Genomic DNA, 23,865 nt, shown 5'->3' with positions numbered 1-23,865 from the left:
CAACTCTATATATAGGAAATCTTGATAGGAAATACAAGCCAAGGAATATCGTATCAATTGGGAGATATATACTTCGTATTCAGACGCTGCTGGAAGGTTGCTACATAGAAATGGAAAAGTTAGACTTGGGAAGTGAAATCATCTCTTTTGTCGAAAATTTTTGTTTTTAACCGTCCCTCAATGTCAATTTCTAGATGTAAGTGAAGATATAAGGCAGACTATGCTGTATATCTGTTGAAACATTTATCTCTAGTTCGATTGGATAGATGCATTCAACAAAGTCAACACATTTTGAATTATTTAGTGAGAAAATATCATTTATATAACGAAAAATAAACTTAAAGGATACTGCTTACTTATTTTTTTTTCTTCCTAAGAATTTAACCCTTATAAGGATAAAGAAACAAGTCGGCAAGAAGAAGGCCACTATTGGTTCCCATGAAATGCCGATAGTTTGTTGGAAAACACGTCCTCCAAAATCGCGATAATGTCATTTTCAAAGAATTTTGTGTTTGAATAAGAGTGATATTTTACAAAGTAGGATTTATCACTCCCTTACCCAAGATACGTTGTCCAATCTTTTAAATGAAACAAAGCAATACCAACTCTTTCAATTTGTCTTTTCGTTTGGAATGAGGAAAACTTATGTAAAGTGTAGAATAAACAAATGTTTTCATACTTTTGCAAGATGAAAGTGTCTTATATCGTATATACTCTAAAATATGGTTGGAATTTTTTAGTATCCACATCTGATTCACGCCACCTCTAGAATATATAGATGATAATAATTCAGATAGGTTTCATGTAGCACCCAGCATATACCGTTGTTTGTAAGGACACTTATGAAATTCAAAAGGAACATATAACAGACCTATGATTATCCAGGTTTTTCTCTTTGGTAAGTGTTGTGGGGCTATATGTTGGGTTTTCAAGTATGTTGTCAATACCTACTAGTAATTTATTTATCAAGCAGTCTATATTATGAGATTTACACACAAAAACGATTTTGTTAAGGGCTTTATATGCCGGGATAATAACATATGTGTCATTGGAGGTTTAGCATGCCACAAAACCAGGTTCAACCCACCATTTTTTTCTTTACAAAAATGTCCTGAACCAAGTCAGGAATATGGTCATTGTTTTATTATAGTTCGTTTATGTGTGTGTTACATTTTAACGTTGTGTTTCTTTTGTGTCGTTTGTTTCCTCTTATATTTGAGTGTGAATTCACATTATTATAAGACGTGTCACGGTACTTTTCTTTCCCTAATACATGTATTTAGTTTTGTTATGTATGTTATATTTGTTATTCTCTTCTGATTTTGTCTAATGCTTAGTTCGTTTCTGTGTGTGTTACATTTTAATGTTGTGTCGTCGTTCTCCTCGTATATGTGATGCGTTTCCCTCGGTTTCAGTTTTTGACCTAGATTTGTTTTTTCTGTCGATTTATGAGTTTTGAACATCGGTATACTACTGTTGCCTTTATTTAGTCATGAAGGTTAGACAAGTGTTAACAACGTCTGTGTCTTTAAAGATTGACGTAGCATGGGTATTGATAGACCCATTCAGCTTCTTAATTCCGATTAGTATCAACGACCTTATAGCCTTAATCTATTCGGAAAGAGTATCTACGTCTTCTTTCTCGAGTTAAGCCAATTGCCTATCAAAATCCTCGACTGAACTAATCATTTTGAAATTGTGTTTCTAATTGATGGATTCAAGCTCACGATATTTCTGACCGTTGGACGCGCGTTTCGTCTACAAAAGACTCATCAGTGACGCTCGAAATTTTTTTTTAGAGACATCAGTTGGTGATTTTTAATAACGATTAACGTGACTGCGTCTACCTCGAGTTGTAGAATTTTTAACAATTCATCACATATACCGAGCTACAGGAAGGACTAGATAGAATACCTATACCATCAATTTTGTTATTGCAACCATATGGTATATCAGTTCCCAATTGTCGAATCCAGTATTCCTCTTTTTGTCTACGGCTATGTGTTGCAAGATGAGGATTTTTAGTCCTGTGGTAAAGTTTTTTGATAATGCGAACTTTCAAAGAAACGACTGATTGATCATGCTGATTAAAATGCTTGTAAATAATGTAGCTTGCATTGTGGTTGATGTCAATACGTTTGTTTAGCCTTCCATTCGTTTCACAGACGTATACTTATCCGCAAAGGTGACACTCTTATCCGTAGACGACACATATATGTTGGAACTTGCAATATTTTATTGCACATTTGATACGAAGCATTTTCAGAAAAAATCATTGTTTTATATTTTTTTTAATTTCAGCTGGTATTTGAAAGCGTCTTTGTTTTTACATAGAACTTTGAATATTAGAAATGACTATTAGAACGCTGACATTTGTTTCAGATAAGGTTCATGCATTTTTCCACAATAATTAGACACTAAATATTGCTTGTATGACATCATTGATCTTGACACTTTGATCCATGTTGCAATGTACTATTATATTATCTATTTATAAATTTCTCTGTGTTCTTGCGTTCCTTTGAAATGTATTCGTATTCATGGCTTGTAGGGTAGTCTTTTTAGTAGTACTTTTGATCCTCAATGCTCTTCAACTTCGTAATTTATTTGGCTTTTTTAACTTTTTTGGATTCGAGCGTCACTGATGATTCTTTTGTAGACGAAACGCGCGTCTGGCGTATATACTAAATTTAGTCCTGGTATCTATGATGAGTTTATTTACACATTGACATATAAGCGAGAGTTTTTTTCTTAAAATATTATAAAGTTAAAAGAATATAAAAAGTGTGACATGAATAAAGACATGTTCGAGAGTTGATCACAACTACTTTGATATTTACCGTGTTTTCAATTATTTTCCATTTTTTCTTGATTTTCTTACTTTGTTTCAATTAGTTTCCAAATCAAATATAAATAAATTTCGGAAAAAATTGATAAGTCATTTTCTAGAATATGTTTTAGTGAAATTTAATGAAAATTCAAGGAATTTAACTTATTTTGCTAATTCATCAGAGTGTTTGTTTCCGGTCTACTCTACAATCTACAGGTCAGTGTTTTACTTCTCGCGCTTCAAGCTTCAGATATGACTTTGTTCAGCTAAAAATTCACTTAGTTTCATTGACGTCAATATAGTATGCATTGTCTATAATCTACTTTTTATTCAATAAGATGCAGTAAGGTACAAAAAATATCCATCATAAAACAGATATCAATTATCACAAAAATTTTGTACTGAATAACAATACACACAGACCACACGACTTCCCCAAAAGTATTGACATACACAAAGATAAACAAAAACATATACAACATGGTCCATAAATTCTGGATTGATACAGACATAATGTTATGGGTTGTACAGCTGGAAAGCGCGAACCAACATCCCCTTTATAAATTTAACAAAAGAAATACAATTTTATGCAAAGCATGACATGCATCTGAATGCATACCTACTTTACCATCTTCTGTTATGCATGCTTCACCTTTTACACAATATCAAAGTCAAAAATAGTATTTAAAAAAATATGACCTCAATAAAATGTTTAGCATACCATTGATGGCATAAATTTCAGAGTTATTGCTCTTGAAACGATATTGAAGTAACCATCAACTTTTCAATTTCTCTTAGATCATATAACTTAGACGGTTTGAGAATATTGCTAGCATAACAAATTTGAATATATTCACCAATGACGAAGTTTAAAGTTTTTAAATGATCTAATCAGCGATTTCTTCTAAACAATATATATATATATATATTTCATAATAGGATGAACGCTGGTACAAGACTGCAAAACTTATCAAAATGATAACCAAAAAATCTATTTTCTTGACTAAAAAGTAAAATAACAAAAGTACCTAATTTCGAAGGAAATTCAAAACTGAAATTCCATAAGCAATGGCAAAGTAAAAAATGTAAAAACATCAAACGAATATAATACAAATGTCATATTCCTGACGTCATAAAGCCTAAACCGCTTTCTTTTGGTATCCATATTGTGAATCTTACTCACGGGGGAGGGGTCAACTTCCTATTATTGGGTATACGAGGATGTGCCAAAAAAATATGGGTCATAATTTTGTGAGATTTTATATAAGAATGACCCTCTTTTTTAATGATATCCTATATTAAAATGCATTTACGTTTGATAACTGTGCATTGATTTGGGGTATGATCTACATATCATATATAAATATGCTAAATTGAGAATCTTACATTATAAAATATATGTGCACCAAACGATGTCAATTCATATATAAAACCTCAAGGGTAGCTGGTATATTTATGAATGATGAATGATGAGTTAGTGGTTATATAAGCATGGGTCATATTTTAAATATTGTATATAAGTATAGGTCATTCTTTCTTAAATATTTATATAACTAAAGGTATTGAATTTCAGTGAATGTTATATTAAAATGGGTACTTTGTTAGGCAAAGATAGCACACCCTTACCAAAAAAATATCGAAGTCACCCCCCCCCCCCCCCCCCATCTTACTACATTATTGTTTATCTATGAATCTTTGACAAACCAGACGTTTCAACGTCATCAATTTCCCCCCACCTTATATACCAACTGCACCTGTATATGGGATATACATTTCCCAACTTATTCAGTTTTCCACAGCATGTCGCAACTACACAGTCTTTGTAAATTGTCACCAGTGTCTAAGTAGAAATTTGATTAACCAGGAGTAAGCCAAATAAAGTCTCATTATTTTTCTAAAAAGTTCCATTGGAAGGTTTCAAGACATTGTTGATAAAAATCCGTATCAACTTCACAAAAAATACACGATGGTCTTGAAGTATATATTATGGATACTGACGTTGTTTATCATCTTATAACTTGTTATATGTCTTTATGAATATTACTTTAACTATTAAGTCTGTTTATGTGGGTTCTCTTTACTTATACATCCCGTCGATGTGTTATTGTTTTTATCATATATAGTTTTTTTGCATTCTGGTTTTTTTTTATTTAAGCTTATATGCTTTGTCTATATGCTTTTTTGTGTTTCTTTTTTTAACATAGGATTTAGGTCTGTTATTGTGAATCCTTTCATTGTTTGACTATTCTATGATATTTTTTGTATTCATGTCTTTCATGTTTGGTAATATTTTTTCTTTATTCCTTTTTAACACATTTTCTACTTTTACAATTTTGCGGCCACCATCAACAAACTGATTATTTTGTCACTTTTTGGATGCGCATGTAAATAATTCAGATACAAAATATGGGAACATTTTTGTGCTACAACAAAAGAATGATTTCAGCTTTCCAATTTTGAAATTTACATTTCTAAGTAGCAACATTCCAGCAGCACCTGCATACGGGGTATATATCTCCCGATTGATACGATAGTCCCGTGCTTGCATTTCCTATCATGATTTTCTTGATAGAGGGTTGCTGCTCACAAGGAAGCAATTAAACCAAGAGTGCCAAATGGTGAAGTTGAAATCATCCCTTCGTAAATTTTACGGACGCCATCACGACTTGGTTGACCGCTATGGAATAACCGTTTCAAAAATTAAATCGGATATTTTCCTTACGTCGTCACTACAACCCTCTTCCCTGTCATGAATGTGACCTACCGAATTAGACTATTTACCGGATTTGTTATCACATAAGCAACGCGACGGGTGCCACATGTGGAGTAGGATCTGCATACCCTTCCGGAGCACCTGAGATCACCCCTAATTTTTGGTGGGGTTCGTGTTGTTTATTCTTAAGTTTTCTATTGTTTGGCTTTATAATATTTTGATATGAGCGTCACTAATGAGTCTTATGTAGACGAAACGCGCGTCTGGCGTACTAAAATATAGTCCTGGTACCTTTGATAACTAATTATTGTTAAGTTTTCTATGTTGTGTCATGTATAATATGGTTTGTCTTTTTGTCTTTTTAATTTTTTAGCCATGGCGTTTTCAGTTTGTTTTAGAGGTATGATTTTGACTGTCCCTTTGGTATCTTTCGTTCCTCTTCTGTATACAGTGAGATAAAACAAACATCATTGACGGTGGTCTAAATCGTCGCATGTATGTGAGTCTTGAAGCTTTCAAGTCTACCTGCACTGGTGGTGGTAAGGTTCAGTGCGTTCCAGTCCCTTATTGTTCTTGGATAGAGAGATTCTTTCCTCACTTCTGTTCTGCAAGTTGGTAAATGGAAACCGTTGATGTTAAAGTTCCGGGATATTCTGTCTGGTGGAATTAAATGAGCGTGTCTTCTGTATTTACATTTACCATCCCGTTCGAAAGTGTGTACATCATTGTGAGGTTGCTTATTTTCGCCGGTCTTCCAAGGATTTCCATTCTAGTATGGTAATCATGTCACTAACAGTTGAGGTGTTGTGATATATGTTAGTGACATATCTTGCTGCTCTTCTTTGTTCCATTTTCAGCCGACGTTTGCTGCTCTGTTGGAAAGGGTCCCATACTGTGCATGCATACTTGAAGGTTGGTCTGACTAGTGATTTATATGCAGTTTCCTTAATAGTGGTGTTACTTATATTAAGGTTTCGTTTCAGAAATAATATTGTCTGGTTTGTTTTGTCACAGACGTTTCTGATGTGTTCGTACCATTTCAAGTCTAAGCTAATGGTACAACCAAGATAATTGGTAGATTCAACAGGCTCCAGTGTATGTCCATACGATTTTACTCTCTAACTATAGGTTTGCGTTTTCTTGTGATTGTTAGAACTTTGCATTTATCAGGATAAAAGGCCGTTTGCCATTTTGATATGACATGGCTTTGTACCTATAAATCCCGTCATTGTGTTATTGTGCCATGGTAAATCTTTGTTTACATATTTTTTTATAGTGATTAATAAATCAACACAATGATGACATTTTAACCTGTTGTGTCTGTTTGTTTTGTTCACACGTCGTTGTATATATAGTAGAATTTTATGCCACTGTTATACAAGTGGAAGTATTAGCTAGCTATAAAACCAGGTTTAGTGCACACTTTTCTACGTAAGAAAATGATTATACCAAGTCAGGAAAATGACAGTTGTTATCCATTCGTTCGATGTTTTTGATATTTTTGTGGTTTTACTTTTTATACATTTCTACCACCCTGTTGTATTATTTTTATTTTGTTTATTTTGTTTTAGAGAAGAAAAAAAAACATTTTTGTTTAAGGAAACATCCTATCTGTCTTTTACATGCCAACGTAACAGAGTGAGTGCACTCATTGTTTAAGGAAACATGATGAATCATTCACCTAAATGATTTCGATAGTTTTGGTTTAATAGTAACAGGATTTTTTTTTATAAGCTGCTTTACTGAAATGTTTGTCATCATATGGGTAACGTATGGAGAACTTCTTTTAATATTCATTATGCTTTTTAATTACAACTTCTGTAAGCTATAGCCAGAAAATGAATTGCAATTTTCCGTTGGAAAACCATAGATGTCGTTACCGGATGAACGACCACGTACCCATACCATATCACCCTTGTCCAAGCTCAAAATCAATGTTTCTGTCAGGCCTGATTGCCCACCTCCTCTACCATCGGAATACATATTAAAAATGACTTGGCTATTGCGAACGAGTTCAAGGAATACATTGACGGCTGGCGAGTTGTATCCTGTTACTGATATGAGGTATAATCCTTTAAAGGGTACTATGAAATGTCCATGGCGAGCATCGTACGCATGACCAATATTAGTAATGACATTGTCATATTCAATTGCTTGATGGGTTCCAAGCGTCACAACATGGTTTAATGTAGCTGAAAAGGCTACAATATCGGTTTCTTGTTGAGGAACCAAACCTTCAAAAGACAAAGAATTAAGAACAATGAATTTAATAAATGTTACACACAGATGAGGATACTCCCGATTCATAGAGGTTAAGTTACTTTTATTTCCAACTGAAATTGCTAGAGGAAACAAATTCCACAGACGTTTTGAGTTCATGACTTTTTTGTCATAAGAACTCATCGTATGCTAGCGAAAATAATTTGTTACATTAACACGTTCTTATCTTACTGTTTGAATTTAGTTATTTTAGTCCATGTCTCTTAAATGTTTTCGTTGTTATATCGATTATTTCAATCATTTCAAAGTTGTAATAATCGTTTATGATTTTCTTACCGTTCATAAGTAGCCTTTTGTCCTTTCTAACGGCATATTTCAAACCAGTGTCGGTGTAAACATATTTTCTGTTTTGAGCTTCACGCTCAAGATCATTAATTTGTTGTGACATATCCCTTACTAACTTATTGAGGTCTTTATTTTCTTCCAAAATCATGTTCACTTTGTCTTCCAATAATTCTGTAAAATATAAAAATTAATATTTATCATTCCATCAAACTGCTCTGAAAAATATCTATCCATGGAAATCATATAAAAGATACCAGACAAATGAAATGTACGGCAGATGCAAATGTCGGCGAATTTATTGCCATTTTTTGACGAGGGAAACATTTACATGGAAAAAAAAAATGAAGAAAAAAACATTATTATATTCAAACAATTAAGCTATAAAATTATTATAACTGATTATTATTTTTTCTCACCTATTTTCTTACCTAGCTTGTTTTCTAAGCTCAGCTCATCTTTCCCCCCTTCTGAGAAATATAATATATAGAACAATAGATATATAAACAACATGGTGTTTAAATGTTCGCCTTTATAAAAACCTTATCTATTGACATGCATTGACATTTCTTTATCTGTTTATTTATCAGGCCTTCCTTGCTCATACAAGTACAATATTCGTCATGACCGCTTTTATAAGTTTGGAAAATGCCAATGTTCATTTGGAATAAATTGAAACATAAGTAAATACTACAAAAATCTCCGATTGAAGGCTACTTGGAACGTTAAAGTTTATACACAGCTCGGGTTCGTGTTTTTCAAACTGTCTTTATGCACTGATACATTATTTTGATAGTTTTCATAATTTTGTCAGTTCTTCTTCCAGAAGAGTTTGAAAGTCAAATCTGCTTCTGAATTGATATTACACAGGTGCTCCTAGAACGGAGGAAATGAGTTAGAGGAAAAGACAACCTAGAACACTGATAACTAAAACATTCCTCATTTGTCCTTCCTTAAAGTGTTTCTTTTTCCTTCTCTTGAAAGGTGCGGTCAAGTTCTGTCTCTGTGTGGTATGGTTGTACCAAGAACGACAGAAACAACTAAGAGAAGACAATCTAGACAACTCTGATGATTTAGAACATTTCTTCAGTGGTACGAAAAAAGTCAAAGCACAACAATACCAGACACAGAGGAAAAATTCAAATTGGCAAGTCCCTCATCAGTAGTAAAATAAAAAGCTCAAACACATCAAACAAATGGAAAACAACTGTCATGTTTCTGACTACACCTAGTTTGTAGTAATTGTTTTTAGTAATGCGTCTTCTGTCTTTGTGTGACACAGCTGCTCCGAGAAATGATGAATTTACTTAAATAAGAAAAAAACTATCTAATGATCAAACACATTTTCAAATGAAGACCATGATCATACGGTTCGTCGTATATAAAGGCTAATTGTACAGGATATATTTTGAGGTTCCTTGACCCCGAATGTTCTGGTATTCTTCTATACTATTTAACATCGCTCCAATCTGAAAGTATTTATTGTTATTGCCAACATTACATACAAGGGCCAGGTCTTGCAGATTGATCACGAGCAATACGTGGTGAATGTACAATTTGAGACTAGCCCTCTTTTGCTTGCTTCTTTTTTTGTATGTTGCTAAACCTTCACCTTTTTCTTTTTCTCGTTTTTCGCCTACTGCTCTGTATTGTTACCAACAACGGATTTATAACCATTTTAATCTCATTCTTATTTGCCGTTCGGTTATACCATCATCTTTCTACTCTCCACTCTTTGTGTTCGTGCATTGGGATTTCGATTCACTATTACACTTGTTGTTCTTGTTTTGATTTCAATTGATACGTTTTGAACATGCATGTTTACACTATACTGACTACATACAGGAGTGTACAGAAACTGCTCCTACGGAGTAATGAGGAGAAATGATTAAATGACACTTTTAAAATTTTATGAAAATCATAACGATTGGGTGATCTATACGATGTGTCTGTATCTAAACTAACTAATAACATGTTAATCGCGTCTTAGATTGCGGTTAAACATCTATGCCGACTGTTTGTTAAGTACCGAACGTGACCTATTCCCGAAAATGACTGTTATACCGAGTGCGAGTTTGTATGTCTATACGACGAGTCTTGGTATTTTGTACATCCAACATTCATGTATTGGATTTTTATGTTTCTGATATGGTTTCGGTTGAATTATATATTAGTTTTATAGTTTGTTTTCTAAAAAAGTTAGAAAATTGCCTTTCAATACCATCATTGTCATATTCCCGAATATGGCTATTAAACCGAGTATGAATATACGTTACTATACAACGTGTCTCGGTAATTCATACATTCAAAAAATAAGTATTATTTTTTTAATTTCTGTTATGGTTTCGGTTGGATAATCTGCTATGTCTTTTGTAGTCCAAATAATTACAAAATTGCATTTCCATAACAGAATTGTCATGAAATTGTGGTTACGAGTATTGTAAAAAAATTGTATAAACTTATGATTGCATGTTAGATACGTAAGCGCGTTAATGTGTTTAATTTCTTGTGATGATTGTCGTTTTATGTTTTGTTTATATGTTTTTGTGTGCTTTATTTTAACATATCTTTTTTTTTTATAATGATTAATATTATAACGTAATGATAAATTCTGTACCACTAATTTTGACAATATTACCTAAAACGTCGGTTTGTTTTGTAAACGCATCGTTGTCTATATAAAGGAAGTTGATGCGAATGTTATACAAGTGAAAGGTTTACCTAGCTATAAAACCGGGTTTAATCCACCATTTTCTACATATAAAACTGCCTGTACAATGTCAGGAATATGACAGTTGTTATCAATTCGTTTGATGTGTTTGAGCTTTGATTTTGCCATTTGATTAGGCAATTTTCATTTTGAATTTTCTTCGGAGTTCAGTATTTTAGTGATTTAAACTTTTCGTTGTTGTTCTGCGGCTTGCATGTTGTGTCGCCTATTGTATTATCTATTAGTGCGTTTCTCTGTAAAGAATATTGTTCGTGTGTTTGTGCTGTATTTATGTCACGCAGTGTTGTCATTTTATCGGTAATATAAACATTGTCATAAAGCTGAAAGTTAAGCTAACAATTTAACCAGGTTCGTAAAATGTATTTTACCGGTCAAGAATATAGCAGTAGTTTTCCAATAGTTCGTTTCTATTTATGATGGTGTTTGCTTTTGTTGCACTTCAGTTAAAGTGAGAGGGTTAGCGCTATAGAACCAGGTTTAATCCACCATTTTCTACATTTGAAAATGCCTGTACCAAGTCAGGAATATGACAGTTCTTGTCCATTCGTTTTTGATGCGTTTTGTTATTTGATTTTGCCATGTGATTATGGACTTTCCTAATTGATTTTCCTCTGAGTTCAGTATTTTTGTGATTTTACTTTTTTCAGTGTACCTGTTGTTCCTTTGTTTCCTTTTATAGTTGATGTGTTTCCGTCGGTTATAGTGTGTATCCTTGATTTGTTTTACTGATGTACTACAGTTGCCTTTATTTACAATAAGGAAGAAAATGGATGACCCAAAATAACAGTACAAAAATACATTGCAACTGAGTAGAAGAAAAGAACACCGTAAAAAAATAATAAGTAAGTGATAGATCATATGACAGAAAGAAAAAAAAACTTGATCCCGTAACAAGCGTACAAAAGTCCTTACAAGGATTAGGTCTTATAATCATGGTACCTTATTAGACAACCAACTTACATCTCATACAGTAACAAAAAAGAAAGATAATTACAAAGGAAACGGAAGGTCAATTGTTATTTGTAATTACCGACTCCAGTCATATATAACCACTTATGCTAGAGATTAAAGGTTCAGATGAATATGAAGGTTACATATCAAAGAAAACTACTACATATAATATAGAAAATTGAAATATTTGGAGGCAATGTGGGGATGCAATAATGTTCAATCAAATAGATTAAAAAAAATACCAAATTGACCGATTTTCACCGAGTTAATGTTTTATTTCTCAATAAGACTGTGCGAAGTCATTTGTCTGATAATCTTAATCAACTACCTTACTCATCAATAATGGCCCTGAAAATACATTATCACAAGTACGATTTAACCCTAAAGACGAACAATATATAAAAACATTTTCTCCATGGCACTTGAAATTAACATTTAGAAAAATGAGATTACAAATCAAAAAGACAATTATTCGACAGTCTTTAAAGTTCAATATATGAACCACATACTATTACTGAATAAATAAAGACAACAGTAGTAAACCGCTTTTTGAAATTCATAAATCGATATATAAAAAAAAAATCTGGGTTACAAGACTTAAACTGAGGGAAACGCATCAAATATAAGAGGAGAACTACGACACAACAGAAACACAAAATGTAACACACAAAAAAATTAACTATAATATAACAATGTTCATTTTTCTGACTTGGTACAAGACATTTTAAGAATAAAAAAGTGGTTTGAACCTGGTTATACCGGTAATATAACAATGGCCATTTTCCTAAAACTTTATTTAAGATTTAAGGCATTACTGAACCTATATATTTCAGAAAATTCTAAACAGTCTTTTCTAAAACACTAAACGCGTTTGAATTTTATTTATCTAAATCACGTCAAGCGAAATCCTTTTTCCAGATGAATCGTCACAACCAATAATAACCAAACAACTCATTTTTTCATTAGTTTTTTTATATATACATATATCTAATTCAATCAAACTAAGATGTCCAGTAAAAACCATTCAGAACAATGACCTCAACTTAACAATTAAAAACCTTGATTGAGCCAATTCCTCTATTATATATCAGAAACAAACTCTGGAATGTCGTGTCAACTGAGTGATAAATACTTTATATTTAGCTTTTAGTAAAACATTGCTACAGGAAAATTGACAATTCAGAATTGAAAAATTAAAATCTACATTTTTTGTAAGATTTTATGGCTAACCTGATATTTACTTTCAATTTCTATGGTGGACTCTCATTTCTTTTAAATTCTTTATTTCTAGTTGATATTTAATATATAGAATCAAAAACTTATCGAATGCAAAAACTTAACTCATTAAGAGAAAGATAACGTTCATAAAGGGAGCATCAAGTAAAATGATATGACTGGTGTCTTTTATTTAAAAACAAAACACAAAGAACAGAGTCAGGATGAAAAATCTTTAAAAGAAATATCGACTGGCCTCTGAAACAAACCCAACCAAAAATCAAAATGACAGATAGTTTGCTAATGAAAAAGTAAATCATTTTATACCACATCTGAGGCACTAGTTATCAATTTCAATAACCATTAGGGTTCCAAGGACATCACGTACCACTTAAATAATACTTGAGATTAATCTTTTATCATTAATACATTATTGAATGACTTTCTTCTATAATAAATATGTATACAATAATTGCTCAGTTTTTTTACGCGAATTTTGTTTTCTGTTCCGGGTGGGCGCCTTTTATTCATGTTTTTTTATTAATTATTTCTGTCTGCTCATTTTTTTTTTATTTCTTTAACTTTTTCATATCTCAGCATTATTGTCTCCTTCGTTTCACTCAGTTTTTAGTTTGTAACCCGGATTTGGTTTTTTTCTCAATCGATTTATGAATTTCTAACAGCGTTATACTACTGTTGCTTTTGTTTAGACTTTTAAATTTACCTATATGTTGTATTTCTCCTTGACTTTCAACATTTACTAAATACACTCGCAATAACAGTTCCTACTATTAACATCTTTGAATACACAAACCCAAGTTAAGCAACTATATCTTTATACACAGATAGTTTTCGTCTTTTCATTCGCCAGATCTCTCATGAGCGATAAATGGTCCAATAAGTCTTTCGAACTGTTTCATGCAGTTTGTTATGTCTTTAAAACGTGGACCGACATGTATTGGTCCTTCAATTTGGTTCAAGTAAGCATGTACTAGTATCAAAAACTTTATGTTATGAATGAACAAAAGAGTTAACAGATTTCGCTAAATAAAACTGCAAGACATGATATAAATGTGTATTTCCAAATAAAGAATGTTTACAAACATTTAAGGAAATTTGATCAGTAGTTCTAAAATTTAAACATGTGAACTTCTTGTGAACAATAACAATAAATGTATAACAAACTTTTAATGCTGCGAAAAGATTATATACTGCAGTTTCTTATAGTAAAATTTGATATTCATTCAAAGGTCAATTAAGTTTCAATGTTTTCAAAACTCTTCAATAGTAACTCAAAAGTAACTCATACATATCTACTTTGTGTTTTATCAATAAAATAACACAAAAATCTGCACAGGTAGTTTGTTAAGTACGCTGTAGCCGATAAGAATTTGATATTTTCTGTTCTGTCGCCTGAGTATATGTTTTTTAATTGATATGTTTTAAGAATGTTTTCGTTGATCTCTTTGGCTATTCCATCTTGTCCTACACCATATAGTAATGCTGAACACTGATGACTTCTACACTATAGATACCTGGAGGAGGCTACAACAGTAAAGAGTTCGCTTAAGGGAGGTAACCTTATTCGGGAATATTTGATAAGTATAGGTCATTCAGGAATCTTCGGTAGGCAAAGCTATTTGAGCCTGAAGTAGCTTATATTCAAATATAAACAACGAGAATGATATAAATGTAATGATCGCTGACAGGATTGTTACACCAAACGACCATCCAATAGAGTAACTTCCGGTTAAATCGATGCCTAACTGTTGATATGTTAAGATGCCATAGTGATCCTTTTGTAAGTCTGCAACGTAGTCTTTACCTTTAACTGCAACAACAATCAGCGTCATCAGACTAAAACAACCTGTAATAGAAGTCAATAAATATACTTCAATCAACGTCATCAGAGTAAAACAACCAGTAATAGAAGGTTCTAAATATGCTAACATCAACGTCATCGAAGTAAAACATGTAAAAGAGACTAAAAAACTGCAATAGAATGTAATAAGTGTACTACAACCTGTAATATAATGTACTAGATATACTACAAACAACGTAACCATACTAAAACAAACTGTTATATAATGTACTAAATATACTACAATCAACATCACCAGAGTTAAAAGAAATATGTAATAGAATGTACTTAATTTACCATAATGAACGTAATCATAGTAAAACAATCTGTAATAGAAGGTAATAAACATACTACAATCAACGTTGTTAGAGTAATACAGCCTGTTATAAAAGGTACTACATATACTACAATCAGCGTCACCAGAGTAATACAAATTGTTATATAATGTACTTAATCTAAGTAAATAAGAAAAAACAACATGTAGTAAAATGTACTTAATATACTACAATCGATGTAATCAAAGTAAACCACATGTAATAGAACTACAATCAAAGTCTACAGAAATAACCAATATGTAATATAAGGTTCTAAATATACTACAATGGACGTTATCACAGTAAAACAACCTGTAATAATAAAAATCAAAGTGCTGGATAGCACCTCTGGAAAGTTTCAACTATAGCTGTGTATTATTCCAAAAATGTTATGGACGTGTATTATTTTAAATATGTATTTCATCACAGCTTTGATGTTTTAAACTAAACCATTGTCTCGTCAGTAATTATCAAAAATCACTTTTTTTATGTTTATCATAAAAAGTTTTGATATTTTCTCATGATTGCAACCTTAAACTGTCATGACTGTAGATTTAAAATAATAAAATATACATGCAGAAAGCGCTGTTAATTTCTTTAAGTACCCATGCCATGTCAACTTCAAGGGCCTGTGAATTAGTATTTTTCTATTGGTTTAGGTCCTTCATATTTGTTTTTAGTAAATTAACATGTAAGTTTTTGTTTGTTTGAATTGTTCCACATGTACATGTTTCATATCGGGGCCTGTTAAAGCTTTCTACATGTATATGGTACAAACATTTCTCATTATTGACGATCTTTATTGTGGCCTATAGTTATTAATACATTTTCATTTTTTGAACTCTTTTGGATAGCATTGGTTCTTTGCAAAAATACTGCATCCTTACTTATAAATAAGACAGCTACAGTAACTTAAATCAATAAAACTGTAAAGAAAGTGAATTTATATTAAAGGCTTTTATCAAAAATAGGGAACATGTCCATGGGACTCAAATGATGCCCTGTAAAACTGTACAGGTAACTGTAAAATGTGACACTACCAAAAAGTTTTACTTGATTTGAATTGTGGGTTAATAAACGTTGTGTATTCATTCTAATTATACAGTATTGTGCAATATAATTGTAAGATCTTGACATTTTTTTTTGTGTCAGAAACCAATATGTTATGTCAACAATTTGATCGCAATCCAAATTCAGAGCTGTATCAAGCTTGAATGTTGTGTCCATACTTGTCACAACTGTTCTGGGTTCGACTTCTGCGGTCGTTTAAAGCTGTGCCCTGCAGAGCATCTGGTTTCATTGTAACACTAGAGCAGTAAAAATAAATCCACAAATTCAAACTTGATCAGTGTTTGTGGTAATGAGAATTGTGTATAAGTTTCATAACATTTGGTTAAGACAAACTATACTTAGAGAACAGAAACTTAAATTTCCAGCAATTTTTCTAGAATGGTACGAGTTACGCAACAAAAATTCAAACTTGACTTGTGAATTGTTGTTATATAAGCATTGCGTATCAGTTTCATACGATTTGGTTCAGGCAACCTAAAGTAAGAGAACAGAAACGAAATTCTGGATACATACGGAGGTTAAGTTATAAGTAAGGGAAGAATGCAAATACTTACAGAAGAACAAGGATAAAACTCAATACGGTGGGAGCATAACAACAGCAGTATGACCACATTAATAAAAGGTTTATATACGCTAAATTCATAATTTTGTTGTTGTAAGCCATTCGTTTGATATATTATGGTAATCATTGCCTCTGTGTTTGGATGACAAAGCTATTGAATTTCTATTTAAATAGGGCATGTTATGCACATGTTTGTCTCACTCTGTAATCTATATAAATTTTGAGGTGAAATGCAGCCATTTAAGCCAAAGGATACACATCATCATAATTTCATGAACCTTAATCATTTCTACAGCACTTAAGCTTGTCTTCATACCCTGAGCTATGTTATTCAAGAAGTAGATGCTGACCTAGTTGCTTTTAATATGGATGCTATATGATACGAATTTGCGATAATACACCAGAGGTGGTATAATTATAATGATGTAAATTATTGGAAGAAGACTGAAGAAGAATTAACGTTGGTCAATGTTTTTCTGCTGTCAGTTTGATCCACTTGAGCATGCTGAACGAGTGAAGGCCCTTATATCCACTTTGGAATGTATTTCAATAACGGAATTAAAAGTTTTCAAATGATTTTTGGCATCAAAACCTTTCGATCGATGTTTAGACAAAAACAATGCATTTTAAAATTAATCTTTTTTATGAAAGCCGGTACCGTATTTACCTGTACTCGTCCCTTACTGAGACATAGGACATAAGGCATATAATTATCGAGTATTTTATATTCTATCACCTGTGTTTTGTTATAACAAACCATAATTATCACTTGTCAATTATCCGACGGCTTGCACCTCGTTCCCGATTCTTTCGATACTCTCGGGCTTTCACCACGTTTACGTACGTACATAGTAAACAGGTAAAAAGTAGAGCGGAAAATGTTCATTCATGAAATTTTCATGAATGAAACTGACGCAATCTGGCGTAGATTTCTTGTGATTTTCTCTTCAGCGTATGGCAGATCCGCGAAGTAGTGTTTGAGATACTCATTTTCAAAATGAAGTTAAATTCATCTGAATCGTAGGTGAACATTCAATTCTTTTTTATTAAAGCTGTAATCTTTTCAGTCAAATGAGAAGTTACTCAAAATTTTAAAAGAACCTTCCAAGAATCAGAATTCAAACACTAGTACCAGTACTAAATTATCTCGAATCAGAATAAATGGCGATAATCTGTCACCATAAGTTTGAGGCCGATGGCTAGGGAAAGTAGCAATAGCAAGCTATAGCAAATTTTCCAAAAAGTACAAAATGTATTAACAATACAGGTTTGATTTAAGAAGAGCGGCATCGGCATTTACATTCATTACCACAAGCGAAAGCCTTGTTCCTTTCTTTTGGGAAGTTATTAAAAAAAGATTTTCGATGGTAGATGGTTTCAACATCGTAAAAAAAACACCGATTATCCAAACTTTTAGAGGATTTACATTATTTTTATTCAATTTTGACTGATTATTTGGTAAAGATGCATACCTGCAGAAAAGGTGACAAGGGATGAAACCAGTGATATGTTCTTAGGATTCCAATAGTCTCCAAAGCCAACATTCCTCAAAACTAATATTATAACTGTTACCATGACGACAAACTCCACAATGTAAAACAGTAATGTGAGTATCGCCAAAGCTTGTACTGCGGGAATAAACTCTGAAATATATTGAATTATACTCAATTGTATAATACGCAAAGTAAGAAGCAAATCATTGTAATACTACATATACTGCAGAGCTAAGATTTGTAGAAATATTCATCAACATTTGAAGGTAAATGGAAAATAACTTTGTATTAAAAATGTCTTAGTTGTGTTTGTGGTATGTAAATTATAAAACAAAATGCTGCCAATATCAAGAGATATGCAACGAAAACAGCATTGTATAATTGTCGTTCGTCAAAGACGTATTGTTTGATTAACATTCACAAGGTACACTCAAAGCAATTGAAAGCAGTGTAGGAATACATGCGTTTAAAGGTTTAGAGCTATTTGATAAAAGGGAATCTAAAAAGATTAGCAAAATTCAAGGTCACTTTGTTTGAGAAAGTTTGAAACTTAGTCTTAGCCTTAAATTATTTATAAATCAATTTATCGGTAGGAAATTTCAGAAAGAAAAATTGTTAGTCATGTATGTACCGGTACACTTACTTCGGAAAACTTAGTCTACTGAGACTTGTTAAGACCTAGTGCTAGCAAGCAATACTTTTTAAAAGGCATTGGTCAAAATTTACTTTATGAAGTTAATGCTATCATTGTCAAATTATTTTTTCTATATTTTCGAATGTTCACACCATCGATTTATATTATAGTGTCTTCATCTGCCAGCCGTTCAAGTTAAAAAAAAAAAGAAGAGTTTTTTTTATTCAAATCAATGGTTAAAAATTCCAAGTTTATAATTAAATACTTTGTTACATGAATTAAATGCGGTTGTCTTATTAGTAAGATTTCTATTAATGCCAATTTACAACAAACCTTGTGGAGGGTTGTACAGTGCCTATAATAACTTACATCCACTTCATTTTAGCTCTGGTGGGTGGTTATCGTATTGGCTATCATACCACATATATAAACATGAGAAAGAGATATGTAGTTTAATGAAGCATATATGCGTTAATGAATGTGATGTCAAACCTGGCTGTGATTTATATTGATTGCAGGTCCAACCAACGTCTTGGACATAATAACAAGCACTCCATAGCCCGCCTTGCATTCCTTGGTCGACATGAAGCCAGTTTGGTGTGGCCAGCCCAATCAGAAAGCACAGAAACCCAGACAAGTAAACCGCTAAAGCAACCCTGGCAGCTATACAGTTACGGTTGAATTGAATATTATCAATTGCCATCTGATAATAAACAAAATCACATTATGATCCACATGTTTTATAATACTTTCAAGCGTGCAAATGTGCAAGTTTAACTAGGCATGCGTCAACCTGAGTGCACGGAAAATTTATGAGCTGATCAAAAAGAAGATTTTCGGCTATCTATTATTGTATTAACATCTCTAAAAATTACAAAAGGTGGTAAATTACATACATATACACCAAGGAAGTATCTCAAAGCATCGATCTCGAGAAATAGACAAAAATTGGTATTTCTTCATTTGTAAACACTGGTCAGCTGTGCTGACCATCCGCCATGTTTGATTATATATAGCAACATATAAACAACCTAGATAATGACCGGATTAAAAAGTTTGCACTTTTTATTGGTCTGCTATAAAATACTTACCATCATCTTCATCATAAATACATATAAAAGACAAAATGACCAATATAGCGATGAGGTCAAAAACATAGAGTCAACAGTATTCCAGACAACGAATATTTGGCTAGATCAAGATCCTATTTTAGAATGGAACATGTCGATTGGTCTACATAAAAAAGACAGTCATTTGGACTCTTTTTATTGATTATTTTATCTGGGGACATCCAACAAAACCCGGGACCCATGCGCCATTGGTAGTAAACCTGTAGCAAAAAATCACCAAGGATTGCAGTGCGATGAATGCGATACGTGGGTACATGCAAAATGTGATTGTCTTACTAAAGAAGACTATAAGAAATTCCAGAATATCCATAGCTTAGTATTTCCATGTCCACAATGCAGACTCCTGACATTCACAGACTCTTTCTTCATAAATAAATCGAGCATAGTGAGTACTAGCAACTCGTTCGAAACACTATCAGACTCTGAGAATGAGAATGAAACTCCAACTGAAAACACCAACCACCAAAATATAAATAATTCTAATCACAACCAAATGAAAGTCATGGTTGTAAACTGCAGAAGTCTAATTAGCGACAAGAAAAAGGTAGAACTTCAAAACCTGATCGAAACACACAAACCAGACATTATACTAGGGACAGAATCTCACTTGGACAACACAATAGCCAGTAGTGAAGTATTACCAGACCAATTCCAGAATCCATACAGAAAAGACAGAAAATTAGGAGAAGGTGGAGTATTTATAGCTGTTGATAACAACTACATCACAACAGAAATATTGACTGGAAGTAATTGTGAAACAGCATGGTGTAAGATCAACACCCAGGGACGACAACCCCTATACAAAGGTACCTTTTACAGACAGCCAGGCAGTAACATAGACAAACTTGAAGAACTTGAAAAATCTATTAATTGCATAATGAACACAAGCCAAAACCTACCAAATGTCATACTAGGAGGAGATTTTAATCTGCCACATATCAACTGGCAAACAAACACTGTAAACACTAACCCACAGTATGGAAAAGCACTAAATGAAAAACTAATTGAAATCTCAACAATGACATGAACCAAATGGTAAATGAGCCAACTAGAGGACAAAACACAATAGACTTACTCATGACAACCAACCCAGGACTTGTAACCAATATTGAAGTACATCCTGGAATGAGTGACCACCAAGTAGTCATAGCAAATATAGATATGAAGGCAAAGACATCAAAAAAGAAACCCAGACTGGTGCACCTATTTAAAAAGGGCGATATGAATGGACTCTAAGAAAACATTCAAGAAAACTTTACAACAAGAATGAACAACATGGAAGAAAACACCGTAGAAGAAAACTGGACATACTTTAAAAAGATCATACTACAAGCAACCAAAGAATTCATCCCACAGAAGACTATAGGTAGTAAACAACATGTTCCATGGATCTCTACACAAATTAAAATACTGATACGACGCAGACAGCGAAGATACAATGCTGCTAAAACACATAACACCAAGAAAAACTGGAATAAGTACAAACAGATGAGAGACCTTGTGAAGAAGACAATGAACGAGGCCCACGACAACTATGTTAGACAAATCCTAAATCAAGAGGACGAAGAAAACCCTAAACCAAGCCACGGCAAAAAGTTTTGGAAGTACATAAAATCAAGGAAAAAGGACACAATGGGAATACCCCCAGAACAACCTAGGAGAACATATTATTGACAGCAAAGGCAAATCAGAAATATTGAACACTCAATATGATAGTGTCTTCACGACAGAGGATAGCGAAAACATGCCAAACATGGGAACCAGTACAACTCCAAACATCAGAAAGTTACATATCAGACTGGAAGGGGTTGAGAAACAGCTTAAACTCCTAGACCCAACAAAAGCAAACGGTCCTGACGAAATACCAACTAGAGTTTTGAAAGAAGCACACTGTGAAATTGCACCATTTCTCACAAAAATCTTTGAACAGTCATATGAAAAAGGAGAACTTCCTGAAGATTGGCGACAAGCAAACATCACAGCCATCTACAAAAAGGGGGACAGAAGTCAAGCAGTAAACTACCGCCCCGTATCGTTAACCACCATATGTTGTAAAGTCATGGAACACATTATCTACAAGCACATCATGGAACATCTTGAAGAACATTTCGTCCTATCCGACTTTCAACACGGATTTAAACGTAACCGATCATGTGAAACACAACTCATTAACACCATAGAAACAGTGGCAAGAGAACTGAACATTCGAGGACAAATATTCATGCTTATCCTTGATTTTTCGAAAGCGTTCGATACAGTTCCCCACCAAAGACTACTAATGAAAATGGCATACTATGGGATAACATACAACACTCTACTATGGATTTCTGCATGGCTCACTCAGCAACACCAGAGAGTATGTCTAGATGGAGAAACCAGTGCGAACAAACCAGTACGATCAGGAGTTCCACAGGGTACAGTATTAGGACCACTTTGTTTCTTGATATACATCAACGATATGGGAGAAACAATATCATCAAAATCAACCCTACGTCTATTTGCTGACGACTCGCTACTATATCGATCCATCAAGGGTAGTGAGGACAGCTTACAACTACAAAAAGTTCTAACAGAACTGACTAAATGGGCAGAGAAGTGGCAAATGACATTCCACCCAGCTAAATGCTACACACTGAGGGTAACAAGAAAGAAAAATCCGACAATAAGAGAGTATGAAATGATGAGATAACAACTAACTACAGTACACCAATATCCATACCTCGGTGTCGAGTTGTCAGAAGATCTCAGTTGGGATCCACACATCAAGAAAGTAATCACAAAATCAAATCGAGTACTAGGTTTCCTAAGACGTAATATCTCGAAGTGTCCACAATACATCAAAGCGCAGGCCTATACATCGCTAGTGCGCCCACATCTCGAGTACGCCTCTGCAGTATGGGATCCGTATCGAAAACATCACATAGACTCCCTAGAAATGGTCCAAAGAAGAGCTGCCAGATTTGCGACATCAACATACAGTCGAGAACCAGGGACAGTCACCAACATCATGAAAACCCTAGAATGGCAAACATTAGAAACTAGACGGAAATCCAGTAGACTATGCATGTTCTACAAAGCAACACACGGAAAGGCGGCAGTCAACATACCATCTTACGTGAGAAGACCATCTACCTCAACAAGACTATACCATCCAGAAAAATTCACTCAGATCAGTACTTCCACAGATGCCTACAAATACATCTACAGAAACCACCTGTTTTTATCCAATTTTAATTGCACTTGTAAATACTGAGCACGCAGGTTGACGTTTGCACAGCAGTATCTGCGTTATGGATTTCCACTGCAGATCAATAGTATAGATGTAGAAGTGTATGTGCGTTTCAAACATCACGTTGTATTTTGTGAAAAGGCTTATAATACAGCATTTTTACGAGTTTTTAAATACTATATTTTGGCATTGAAAAGATTGCATCAAAACAGATATGAATTCAAAACAAAAAATATTGTATTTTTATTTTCTAATACAATACACAAAGAACTGTCTGTCTTCTCGAAATACAACACTATGCTTCGCTACATTTGTCTTGTCATGAAACATCAAATGACGTCAATACCACAAACAGGTTACATTGATACTTGGTAGAACACATTACCATCGTTTTGCTCTGATGTTACTATAGATTTATATTTGAGAAAAAAAATGCAAAATATTATTAACTTTATTTAGGAACCTTGCAATTTCATAAAAAGGATATAATTAGGTTAAAGATGTAATACGTACCGTATAAACTTCTTGGTTAATTAAACTTCCTTGTGAATTTTCATGATTAAATAGGA

At 33.2% G+C, this 23,865-nt stretch overlaps 2 protein-coding genes across 2 annotated transcripts; both read right to left on the bottom strand.

The window, feature by feature from the left end:
* Positions 1–7,352: 7,352 nt before the first annotated feature.
* Positions 7,353–9,782, bottom strand: LOC134705660 (complement C1q-like protein 4). The gene is made up of 3 exons (XM_063564383.1): positions 9,746–9,782; positions 8,100–8,279; positions 7,353–7,777 (listed from the first exon to the last, which is right to left on the bottom strand). Exons 1-3 carry the CDS (start codon positions 9,780–9,782, stop codon positions 7,353–7,355), a joined length of 642 nt encoding a protein of 213 aa, XP_063420453.1.
* A 4,279-nt stretch (positions 9,783–14,061) lies between these two features.
* Positions 14,062–23,865, bottom strand: LOC134696605 (uncharacterized). The gene is made up of 4 exons (XM_063558474.1): positions 23,810–23,865; positions 19,430–19,640; positions 18,283–18,453; positions 14,062–14,869 (listed from the first exon to the last, which is right to left on the bottom strand). The coding sequence occupies exons 2-4, from the start codon at positions 19,638–19,640 to the stop codon at positions 14,616–14,618; spliced, it is 636 nt and encodes a 211-aa protein (XP_063414544.1). The 5' UTR covers positions 23,810–23,865; the 3' UTR covers positions 14,062–14,615.

Source organism: Mytilus trossulus, chromosome 1 (assembly GCF_036588685.1).
Source record: "Mytilus trossulus isolate FHL-02 chromosome 1, PNRI_Mtr1.1.1.hap1, whole genome shotgun sequence".
Classification (NCBI taxonomy): domain Eukaryota; kingdom Metazoa; phylum Mollusca; class Bivalvia; order Mytilida; family Mytilidae; genus Mytilus; species Mytilus trossulus.
The sequence above is the reverse complement of the archived record's forward strand: the minus strand, read 5'-3'. Positions and strand labels throughout refer to the sequence as shown.